Here is a 12,957-nt window from a genome sequence, read left to right as displayed (position 1 = left end):
TAACAATCCGTAACTTGCTATCCTTGGAACCACCAGTTCTATTTGACTGAGAAACAACACAAACAACATGTTCATCTCGTAATTTAAATCATTACCCCTTTCCCCTAATCTAGTGCAACAAAATAAAACAAAAATAGTCGTGGATAAATTATAAATATTGAATACTTTTAAGTACTTAATGAAGATAACACGTTATAATTAAGTATATAGGTATTTAAACACTTGTGAAGTTGGTTAATTTATGACAAAACATATTTATGAAGACGAATGGTCAAGCAAATGTCTTGTTTCTTAACTATGATGGCATGACGATAAAGAAAATTTTTATTTATTCTCATTATATAAGAAATATGTAAATATAACTTCATACAACACCATATATTATTATATAACTGTTATTTACTTCCACTTGGAAATTCTTTTTACTGATATTTCTAAAAACTGATTTAACTGTGAATTTTTAGGTTTCCTTATCTGTCTCGCCTTTTTCCTTCTATTAAAATAATTGTTTGGGATAGCGTTAAACCTTGCTAGAACATGTGGAAAAATCATAGACCATCATCGTTAGAGTTTAATTTGTAATGTTCTGGGAGGGAGATTCTTCCGTTTCCCACAGGTGTGTTTTGTTTGCTAAACTAGTTCTTCAGCTAATCACAAATAAGTTAAAAAAAAAAACCTTCCTAATGCTAACAGGGCAAGACTTAGAAAAATAATAGTGGCATATTGGTTCTTGCATCACCCTGTAGTAAAAAAAAAACAAGAGAAATTAAAACGGGAGTTTTATTCATTTTTTCGAATAACTGAAATTTCAATAACTGGAATTATTCTATTTGCTCGTCTTCCTAAGATTTATCCAATTAATTCTTGCATTTCAACTGATTTTTCATGAGCATAGTAGATAATCTACACATATGACTAGCTATTTTTTAATACCTACATAAAATTTCATGTTGTTTATCACGAAAGGGACACTAAACTAAGCTTTAGATAATGCTATATTAACTAACAATCATTTTAAATTAGTACAACACTTAAAAATTTCATAAAAAAACTGCTCCACATTTCCACAACCATTAAATACAAAGAATGGGTGCTTTAACATTTTACATTATATGAAAAAAATATTTTTATGGGGACAAGTTGGTTATTTCATTCATCACTGGACATGTATAACAATTCTATACATTCAACAGAGATTAGCTGTTTTTTTCACATTTGGTATAAAATATTTGAGACAAATATTAAACTAACAACATAACAATGTAACTCTAGCACTTATAATTAACATAGTTCTTGTACTTGTACAAACCATTATAATATCTACTGGTTAGAGTCATCTTGTAGGTAGATACACACTCTGGTAGAATAACTGTTTGGTATGGTTTCTTAAACCTTTATGGCCCAACGGTACACGAAATACAGCTTAACAATTTGGTTCTCAAGCCTATTTTGCCAATACTTTCCAGGGTCCAGAAAAGAAATGTTGTCCTGATGTCCCACTCTCATATGTATATGTAGCCATTGTGTCCCAGCCAATAAGTGGCCCTTTAAAAAGAAAGTAGAGCAGGACTCACCAGTGGGTCGTGTGAGAGCCAATGTGTTAAAATCTTAAGGCACACCAAAAGATATAGCAATACAAACATTAATTTAAAATTTAGATTATATAAGTATTATTCATTTTAATTAGTGGGAGATTTGGGCCTGCTTCACTGCATACAACACTCGAATAAAGGCACCATATTGCTTATGGCTGCTCAAAGAGATTTGAAATTTTTTGCTTATTTGTGAAAGCAAGACTAATGAGTCTAACCAATAAAATACAGTTACATAAAATTACTTATGACAAGTAGAAGTGTGCAGCACAACTTGGTCAGTATCATGGCACACCAGATGAGAAATGCTGGTTAGGTACAATTAGCTGGGTTGGTATCATACAACTTTAGCACTATAACAAGATGATGCAATGTTTACCAGTCCAGTCATGGGCAAAGAAACATTAGTATTACATAACATAAAAAGTATTTTAACACTGAATTTAAGCTAGATATGAATTTTGTGTCTCAAATATAAAAATACATTTTTTATCCTCCTACAATTTGCATTAAAATATAGGAATAATTCTTGCAATACATTTTGTAATAAATAGTATCCTAAATTTTTGTATCTGTAATTAAGTTATATATATCAGCATACTTAAAAACAAATATGGCAGGTATTCAACTGATGTTGATCCATTTTGTTGCACATGGCAATTTTAAAGAACACCCCATAAAATGATATCTTAAAAATTATTTTAAAACTACTAGTTCCATATGGAAACACAATTTTACTGGAGACACCAGATGTTTATTCAGAAATATTTGTTCATAACATAGCATATTTTAAAATCATATTATACTAACTACGTAAATTGATTTTCTCTCAATCTAGTCTTGTTTTTTATTTCCATTCTTTCCATCTCTGTCCCTCCTCAATATAAAACTGGGGATTTAAGTAAAATGTAACTGTACAAGAAACTGAAAGGATTATGGGTACTATCCAGAACAGATTATGTTTCTAGTCATAGCTTCACTTGGAGATAGGAATCTTGATTAAGAATCATAGAAAGACCCACATGAAGTAAAATGTATTCTAAAGACAGCTGATATAGATATTAAAACTTCAATTAAAATACCAGCCTTCTGTGTCAGTTTTAGGAATGCACTGTACAAAGTTTTTTGAATGAAACTCATAAAATTAGATTCCCATAGATCAAATAATTTTTATGATACAATAATTTTGAGAATGGAATTTTTTTTAATATTGCCCTGTACAATGTCACTATGAAAAATATAAAAAATATTCCATGGATGAGGGGACATTCACTGAAACCTTTATTGTTATTGTTCAAAATATGCATTTCCTTTGCAGATTAAACCACTTAGCATCATGAGGCACATGTAAATAGCAAAATGAAGAAACGGAAAGAAAAGACAGTTTTATTTACTTATCAATCACTTTCCTTAATTAGATGCAGGGTGCCTGGAAATTATACAAAGAGTACCAACAGCCTGACCATGCCATAGGACAGTAGATGACCCATGAACTAGACATCTCTTTCAAACTTTACAACAAAAATATTTTAATATTGTGTCAGATACATACTCCCACAGTCCATACAGAAGCATCAAAAGGCTCCCTCCCTCAAAAAACTTGCTTTTAAATCACTGTGTATGCAGGAATTTTGTTTGTAGCACCTGAAATAAAAACTTGGAAACAAACAGGCATAATCCTTCCTTTGAACAATAAAGAGGTTAAACTTTTACATAAGTTTTAGTCTTGATTGCTTTCAACTTGTGCAAGTGCTAGGTTTAAATTATACGTGCCTAACTCACTTAAAGACACATATACCTTGACTCAGTATTAAACATTTCATATCACTTGAACAGCATAGATGAACATTTAATTTCCAATTAGCTTGTCCCCCAGTGGAACAGCAGTAAGTTGGGTATTGATACCCATGATGGGCAAAGCACAGATAGCCCATTATGTGATTTTATGCTTACCAACATCTAATCACAATCTAAGTTCGGTTGACCTACGTAATGCTATGCAAATATTAGGAATACAATACAGGATGAAATGTTTGTTTCACAATTAAGGTTAGTTGAAGAGGGTAGGTGGCACAAATTATAATTACCCTCTTGTTCATATAGGAAAACACATTTTAAGGATTCAAAAAGGAGATTGGCTAATGTTGACATGCAGGTTAATATAAGTGATTAACAGTTTAAATGGTAAAAAATTGGTATTTTATAAAAGCTACAAAGGTCTTGTGAGATAAACATGGCAACTAATCAGTGATGAGTTAAATTATCATATAATATTCTTCATGCAGGATCAACAGATGGTCACAGGGAAATTAGGAGCACAAAACATGTATTAGAGAAAGCCTAATTCAAATTCCCTTGTTTTAAGTATTGAAAACCCAACACTAACAGTGTGTACTTAGTCTCATAAGAGTTGTTTTTTTTTTACTTTTCGATTAAGTCAATCAGCCAAGCTAGCCCATACATATTGACAGAGTCATAAGATAAATGTTAAAAGAAGGGTTTTGAATTATAACAGAATATATGTTAAGGAAGCTTAATATGTTTAAATAACATCCAATAAATATTTTATGTCAAGTCTCTCATAGTTATGTTTATTTTTCTCATGTTAATTTTGTCAAGTCAGTCAAATCTACAATATCATGATTGTTTGAACATGGTGTGTATTAGCATAAAGTACACTTGTTATTTTGTTATAATAACCTGACCATAACCATTAAAATCCAACCTATAAAACACAATGAAGTGAAAAACAACTGGAAACTGTACAGATAATTTGTCAAATTAACAATACATATACATTAAAATATACATCTGGTCTTGTGCTTAACAGAAAATATTATTACTACCATAACAATTACTTGTACCATAGGGTTTGTGAAATAATTATTTTAGTAAATAAACTATGTGTACACCATATATATATCAACAATGACTGTAACTAAGAACTGAATACTTGGGCAAAGATACTAACAATTCTATAACTTGAGAAGAAAGGAGACAAACTGTATTTATAGTGACACTTAAAATTTTAGAATTAACTCAGAACTAGTTGAATAAGCACTTAAAATGTGGATTAATTTTATTCCATATATACTGTTCTCTACTTCAGTGAAAATGTTACAAGCAGTCTTCAAATGACGAAATGTGATATCCTCTATAGATGTAAGAAGTAAAGCATTATGTTACATCCTTCCATTATGTTGAAAAATTAACATGAGGACCTGGTTGTAAAGCAAACACAGGATGTTCCAGAGTTGTTTGTAAGGAAACATTGTGCTCTTCAAGAGAGTTCTGAGCATAGTGAAGTACCAAGCTCTTCAGTGTTGGATGGACATCATATGGCTCAGCAAAACCATAGCCTTTTCCCGTATTATGGATCAAACAGTGTCCTACCTTTCCATTAGCTCTGAAAACAGACATATCTGTTTTATTTCTCTCCCAGAAATTAAAACTATTTTTATTTAATGATGGAGGTGTTTTACTTAAAAAAACAACAATGTAAATTAACAAATGTAAAGGTATACAGTTTCATCTTGGTCACATATAACAATGCTCAACTGTAACAGTACAGATTTAACATAACCAAACTACCCAGTTAAGGTGATGAACACACAATACCTGTTACTGCACAGCTTTTAAACAATACACATAGATTAGTATAACAAAACTAAAACAAAAACACTAGCTCTACAAACTATACATCAGCATATTAACAGTTTATGAAACTACTCAACAGCTCTCCCTGACTCAGCTAAACTGTTAACGAGGAATGTATCATATTCTAGAAAGAAAACAACCATCAAAAGATTAAAAACTAACAGATAAAGATTTATGTTCTGTAGAATAAATAACACTTTCTAGTAAGCAAGTCATGCTGAATCTTTTAAAACAAAAAAGCATTACAAACTAACATCTGACCTTATAAGGCATTTCCATAACCATTAGAATCTGATCTAGAAGCAGAAAGCTAGCAAGGAATACACATTTTAGCATGGCTCTACATTCAAGAAATGTTAATTATTGACTATCTTACAAAACAACAAACAATACTGAACCCTCAAACTACTGACTTGTTTTGTTTCAATTTGCTCCAATAAAGTCCAAATACTGCAACTCACTGAGTCATTTTATGTTTTTGCCTGCTGAAACACTCAGTGTATAAAAACAAATTACTTATCGTACACACAAAATGCTCAGGGTGACTCCTTATGTAATTAGTGAAAATAAATGCAATGTTGATGATTTTTTGGGTGTGACAGATGCAATGAGGGACCAATAAACAAACTGATGCACATAAAAAATATGCTGACACTTATGATGAACAACAATGTTCAGAAGAGAAGGAATACAGATGTTTCAGAATTCTACCCCACATCTACCTTCAACATCTAAAGAAAAATACATTCTGAAAGGAACAAAATGCCAAGGCTATCTTTTTAATGATTCTCTGTGCATGTATATCGTGCCTGTGAAAAATGAGACCTTAAAGTGAAACCTAGACATTTATTTTCTTTCAAAATATATTTTTGCTTTAGATGATGAAGGTACATTCTTTAGATTTCCAAGATGTTTATCTATATCCTTTCCAATGTAAATAAAAAAATATTATTCTTTTTTTTCTATCAAACTTTGTTTTCCTTTGAACACTCCGACTGATAAGTTCATTCATATATAGTGTAGAAATTTGTTAAGTGTACAAAGAATTCAGTAATTCTATCAGTAATTCTCAAGTTAATAGAATATGATGTCAGTATAACTCACGAACTTTTATATTCGTTAATTTCTAGCCAAACATTTGATATAAAGCACTGATACCAAAACATACACACCTCTTATCAGTAATTTTATGATTAAAAAAATTCCAATTCATTTCACTTTAATTTACCAAATGTTAACTAGTGGTACAGGCTTACGATATAGACAATGCTAATTGGCCTGTACGACTGTTACGGATGAGGAAGGTGCCATTAGGTCTTCCACTGAGTAGGTTCTCAGCTTTATGCCTCGAGCAATCACTCATAAACCATGTTGACTCATCGTGGTGGGGAAGCATGTCATAGTTCTGAATTAACACCGAACCTCTGAAAACAAAAAGTTATATTATGAAACATTATGAGGTGGGTTATGGATTAGTTTCAAACTTTAATGAAAACTATCAATTTTCCATCTACAACTAATTCTAATAATAGAGCAATATTTTTGAGGGTTAAATTATGAAAAAAAAAAGAAGATTAATTGATAAATTTTCTGTCATCAACTAGGAGATATACCTTGCTTTATCTTTAACAATCACATAAGGATCTTGCAGAAAATTACCAAACAATGACTTAAGAACAAAATTTTCAGTTTTTTAACTATATTTTTAAATGGTCCCTTGCTCTCCGAGATAAATTAAAATATGAATAAATATAATAAACCTAAAGAATTTAATGCACATCTGAATTTAAAAAAATTGTAAACAAGCATTTGATTAGAGAGATAACTGACTCATATTAAAACATGACTTAAAAATTTATGAATTACACAGCAATATAAAGCTTAAAGTTCCATTAACAGTCATAACAAACAAGTTTCTTTGCTACTTATTTTGGGATTGGTACTGAACAGGCTTGATTGTGAAAGAGAAGAAGAAATAAAACATTTGAGATTTTAAAATTCCAAGAAACACTATTTATGGAAAATGAAAGAATGAAATGGAAACAGAACTATACAAAAAGTTGAACATGTTCATGGCTGACTGGTAACAGGTTTGTATTTTAATCAAATAATAGCTTTCATATTGCTCACTTTTTTTCACCTTTTTGATATTTAATACTAAGCATTTTTTCTTTTGCACATTGTATGTTAAAAAATGTGACACAATGTTGGTGGAGTCCTAGCATAATGTAGCAGTTAAATATAATGATAACATTACAGTAAGCATGCATAATTACTGGTGTACTTAATTTATTAAGTCTCAATGTCATGTAACATCATGGACTATACAATAGGGTACATTATATTACAATGATTTGGTATATGAAAACTAGCATACCACATGACAATCAGAGCTGATATAAAGTTGCAGCAGAACAGTATGTACTAGAACTACATTTTGACATTGCTTGGTATTATGGAGGTAGTGTGATGCCACTGAAAACATATTGCTTTGAAAACAGTATGTAACAACTTATTCCAAAATAATATACTCACACATTTAAGTCAAAAGATGTGTTCAGATTTAGAATTTTCAAGTAGGGATATTTTGTCCACTTAATGCCATTGGAAAACAAGGAAATATGGATCAGCTGAGGGTATAAGGACCATCCAGAAAGAATTGCCCATAACAAGTCATATCCCAGTAATGATAAGCAAAGTGCAACATCTTGTAACATGCGAGAATTTATAAACACAAAATTCAGTGGCATTCACATGGCCCAGGTAAAAGTATGCTATAAAATCATGAAGGATTTCCACCTGAAAAAATGCCAACAAGGTACCAGTTCACCAAGATAAAGCTTCCTCTCATACCTCTGATTCAGCCACTACATATGTTGATATTCATGCTATTCATTTAGAAGACATGCTTATCAATTAACTAAATAATGTGCCTATGGAATTTTTTGTGATCAAAATGTTGAAACAAGCTTCAGAAAAAGTGTTGTCCTTCAATGTAAGACAGATTATGGAAAGTGAACTTGACAGCCTTATAATGGAACTTTTTGTAATGAAAACAATGCTGCTTGGCTACTGTTGTGATGCATAGTCATCAAACAGAACACAACTGAAAATGGTGATAAGAACAGTAATGATATGATGAGAATCCAAAATTGTTTTAACATAGAATACTATACTGTCTATATTCATTCAAGACTTTCTCTGAATCAAATAAAAAAAACCTGTGTAACCAATATTATTGTGCCAGGAAAGAAAATGTTGTTTTGTAAGTAGTTCAGAAATTTTATTTTCTTTTGTTCCCCCAAAACTAATATAAGCTGCAAATGTTTTATAATATAACGTCTGACAGTTAAATGTCCAAAGAGGTGTATGTAGTCATGGATAGAAGGGGAAACTTTTTCCAAAACTAAAATTTTTTGAGCATTAAGAAATAATTCTTTTTCTCCAAAGTTGCAAACATGAGCAATTGTCAACAGTAGGCTTTAGGAACAAATCCTTATGCAGGTGCATAGAAAAAATAAAAAGAATGAATCAAGTAAGAAAAAAGACAAAAGACAATAAATGAATGCACCCAATAATTAATTTTTTGCTATGTTTATTTTACACAACTTTTCTATATTTCTTTTCATTTCAGTCAAAACTGCCAGTAGAATTTTCTGTACCCAGTGTAGACTCTCCAATTTCTCTGTAACACTATCCATAATTGTCACAATCATCTTTTCTGACTGACCACTAACAAGGATGGTCATGAAAGTACAAACTTTATCTTACTGAGCAGTGTCTTGTATGTTTTAATTTCTTGAAAATGAGACAAAATGTAAGCAGAAATACCTGAAGGAAGGAGCTCAAAGCAGCATATGCAAAAAATAAGGCAAAATGAGAGACTTTGATGATGAGATTTAAAACTGACCATCACAGAATTACAATTTTTAAATATTTTACCAAGTGTTTCATAAGCATCTTACAAATATTTCTTGCTGTTCTTCACATTTTTACACACACAAATACTCCTTACTAATAAAAACATGTGCAAACAGTCAACCTACGTTTCAAACTGTTCTTGTTGCTTACTCAACTGTTTCAGTTCAGGCTTCAGAGAGTTTATTTCCACTTCTAACAGCTGGTTGTAAGATGCTCGATGTTTGAGGTCATTCTCTAGTCGTGCAGTACTTTCTTTGACTGTGCCTAGACTCTTCTTCAGAAGATAAATCTTCTCAGTAAAACTACAAGATAACAACAATACAAGGTAAATACTATACAAGTCATAATTTAACTCATTTTGTGGCAAGTCAGTTTTTCTAACAAGAATGAAATATTATCACAACTATGTACTATACACTTTAATACTTGAAAATTTACTTTTAAAAGTAAGGTGGGTTACAATTCACAGATTTTAACAAGTGCATAATTTACTGTTAAAAAGTATGGAACTACTTGAACATATACAGTGTGTAGTTCAATTACACTATGTAACAAAATTTTCACTTTTTCTTGTTCCTGGACAGAAAGTGTTATTTCCCAATTGCTTATGCCTAAAATAAATGGAAAAGACCTATTTTTTCTTCAAACTTTGCTTTTGTGAGCTGGGTAATGAAATTTTCAAATTTACCCATTTTCCAGAACATTCCAGGTAGAGTAGGCGACAGAGAATTTTCTTGAACTTACAAGACTTTTCAAGAACCTTTCAGAATTTTCTAGAACGTTCCATAGTAATACATATACAGGGTTTCACCACTTCAGTTTAGTTCTAGCTGCTTAAGTGAACACATAGACCTATCTGATTTTATCAGATGACATCAAGAAGTTACAAGCATTCTCCAGATGCATTCTGCTATGTATGTGGCCAATTTACCAGGACAAGAGCAAAAAAGTACTCTGTGACAGTACCTGCTAAAATGTGTGAAGCCCACAAGGCATATTTTGGCATGTCTGTCAAGTATCAAGACAAACCCTGGGCACCTCATTTTACTTACGAGCATTGGAAAAAACTTAAGAAGGTAAGATGGACAAATTTTGCTTGCTTGTATAGTAAGATTTTATATTATACAAATTTTAGACCTTTTAAATTTTAAATATCTTTTTATTTTTTTAAAATTTCCAATAGTATAGAAAAAGTATCACATATAAAATATTTTGCATGAACCTCTTTCACATTAGTTGTGGATGAAATAAATTTATTCTTTATAATAATTTTATTTTGCTATTTTGCAGGATGGAACAGAGGGAAAAGAGAACCATGAAGTTTGCTACTCCAAGAATTTGGTGAGAACTCACTAACCACTCAAGCAATTGCTACTTTTGCATGGTGGACCCTTCCAAACGTCAAGCTGGCAAGAATGCATCTGCTATCATGTATCTGGACCTTCCATCATCAATTGCCCCAGTGCCACACTGCCCTGAGCTCCCTGTACACACTCTGCCAGAGAGAAAGCAGCCATCCTCTGAAGAGAGCAGCAAATCAGAAGAGGAAGTAGATGTTGAAGATACAGATTACAATTTCAGAGGTGCAGCTGATGATAGAAACCCATACTACCCCAACCAAAGAGACCTCAATGACTTGATCAGAGATCTTGATCTAACAAAGTCAAATGCTGAGCTTTTGACATCTAGGCTCAAGGAGTGGAATTTGTTAGATGAAAACATGCAAGTCGCAAGTCAGAGGAAGCATCACTGACATTTTTCAAGCTTTTTCACTTGTCAACGTGGGCTCTGCTTCTGCCACAATGTATCCAGTCTATGCGAGGCAATTGGAATTGCTTGTAACCTGAATGAATGGTGCCTCTTTATTGACAGCTCATCCAGAAGCCTCAAAGCTGTGCTGCTCCATAACAGGAATAAGTATCCGTCTCTTCCCCTGGCTCATTCGGTGCACCTCAAAGAGGAATACAACAGTATCAAGACCTTGCTAGAAGCCTTAAAGTATGATGAGTATGGTTAGGAGATTATAGGAGACTTCAAAATGGTGGCATTCCTGATGGGTCTCCAAGGTGGCTTTACCAAGTTTCCCTTCAAGACTTCTTCCCTAAACTGTCCGAGGCAAACGTCAAAGCTGGTGTCTTCATTGGATCACAAATAAAAAAGATCCTGGAGTGCACAAAATTCCATAAGCTCAGTAGAAAGTAATAAAAAGCTTGGAGCAGCTTTGTTGCAGTGGTTTGGGGCTTCTTGGGCAATCACAAGGCCAAACATTAGGTGGTTCTGGTTGAGGCTCTGGTAAAGAACTATGGTAAAATGGGCTGCAGGATGTCCCTGAAAGTCCATATTCTTGACACTTATCTTGATAAATTCAAGAAGAACATGGGAGCATACTCAGAGGAGTAAGGCAAACACTTCCACCAAGATATACTGGACTTTGAATGCCTCTACCAAGGAGCGTATAATGAAAACATGATGGGAGACTATATTTGGGGACTGATATGTGAAAGTGATTTACATTACAGTCACAAATCTTGAAAAACTACTCACTTCTAAACATTTTTGTATAATTTTTGTATAAATGAATGTAAATCTTGATTCATATGTTGTTTTATTCAGACCTTACATAAATGAAACTGTGCAAATTTGACCATTTTTACAAAGAAAATAGGTTAATTTCTAAATTTCATTATCCAAGTCACAAAAGCAAAGTTTGAAGGAAATAATGGCCATTTTCTGTACTTTTACAACATAAGTAATTAAGAAATAACACATACTATCCAGAAACAAAATTTGTGTTACATGGTGTTACTAACACATTCACTTAACCCTTTTGCCACAAGCTGGTCAAAGTACACATCTCACAATCGTTTTTAGAAACTTATTGGGTTAGATAAGGAAAGATAATGAAATATAATAAGAATAAAAATTCTTCAAGAGGTATGTTTGCAAACAACTTGTGTTTTATGTTATTCAGTAAAGTAATGTGAGCCATGTCTTCAACAAGTTTTACAACTCATTTGGTAGGGTTATTAGTTAAAAAGGGTTTTATGTTACAATCTGCAGTCATTCCAGAGACAAAAAAGGATAATTAAATTTTTTTTATGGTGGTCATGAGGTTGGTCAAATCAATTGAGTCCACTTAGCCTGAGGGTAAAGAAAATGACAGTTTTTTTTGTTTTGAAGTTTGTACAAACATGCCTGCCCTTTCAGCCATAGGGGCATTCTAATGTGACAGTCAGTCTCACTATTTGTTGGTAAAAGAGCAGCCCAAGTTTTTGCAGTGGGTAGGGATGGCTATCAAAGATAGCTAGTTTGTTTTTGAATTTTGTGCAAAGCTATACAAGGGCTATCTGCTCTAGCTGTTCCTAATTTAGCAGCATAATACTAGAGGGAAGATATAGTCATCACCACCCACTGCCAATTTCTGAGCTATTCTTTTACCAACAAAAAAGTGGAATTAACTATCACATTATAACACCCACACAGCTGAAAGGGCAAGTGTGTTTGGTGAAACATGAATATGAACCTGCAATTCTCAGATTGTGATTAAGTGCCCTAATCACCTGGCCATACCAGAGCAAAAAATAACAGACAAAATATAAAGTTTTATTGAAGAAAAGTATCTGATATTTATTTATGAGGTTTTAATTTTAACATAAAAACTACTTTATACTTGGAGCAGTCAACATTCTGATTCCATATATTTACTGACAAATACTTCATTAAAAGATGATTTTCTGTGTACAAAAGACAATATTTACTGAAAACTTGTTACATTTTGTGAATATAA

The 12,957-nt window shown here is 32.3% G+C and overlaps 1 protein-coding gene across 8 annotated transcripts in view; it reads right to left on the bottom strand.

Moving 5' to 3' along the window:
* Positions 1 to 12,957, bottom strand: part of LOC143257089 (phosphatidylinositol 3-kinase regulatory subunit alpha-like) — a 72,883-nt gene continuing 59,926 nt past the window's right edge. For 5 of the 8 annotated variants that reach the window (XM_076515299.1, XM_076515300.1, XM_076515304.1 and 2 more), the window contains 4 exons: positions 9,296 to 9,472; positions 6,506 to 6,673; positions 4,814 to 4,998; positions 767 to 1,545 (listed from right to left, as the gene is read on the bottom strand). In XM_076515299.1, coding sequence (XP_076371414.1) covers positions 1,445 to 1,545; positions 4,814 to 4,998; positions 6,506 to 6,673; positions 9,296 to 9,472 — 631 coding nt within the window. In that variant the 3' untranslated portion in view covers positions 767 to 1,444. Of the gene's footprint in view, positions 741 to 766; positions 4,999 to 6,477; positions 6,674 to 9,295; positions 9,473 to 12,957 lie in introns of those variants that run through there. The other 3 variants (XR_013031677.1, XM_076515303.1, XM_076515306.1) reach the window with 3 other exon arrangements.

Source organism: Tachypleus tridentatus, chromosome 7, assembly GCF_004210375.1.
Source record: "Tachypleus tridentatus isolate NWPU-2018 chromosome 7, ASM421037v1, whole genome shotgun sequence".
NCBI classification, from domain to species: Eukaryota; Metazoa; Arthropoda; class Merostomata; order Xiphosura; family Limulidae; genus Tachypleus; species Tachypleus tridentatus.
Note: the sequence above shows the minus strand (reverse complement) of the source record. Positions and strands in the feature narration are given on the sequence as shown.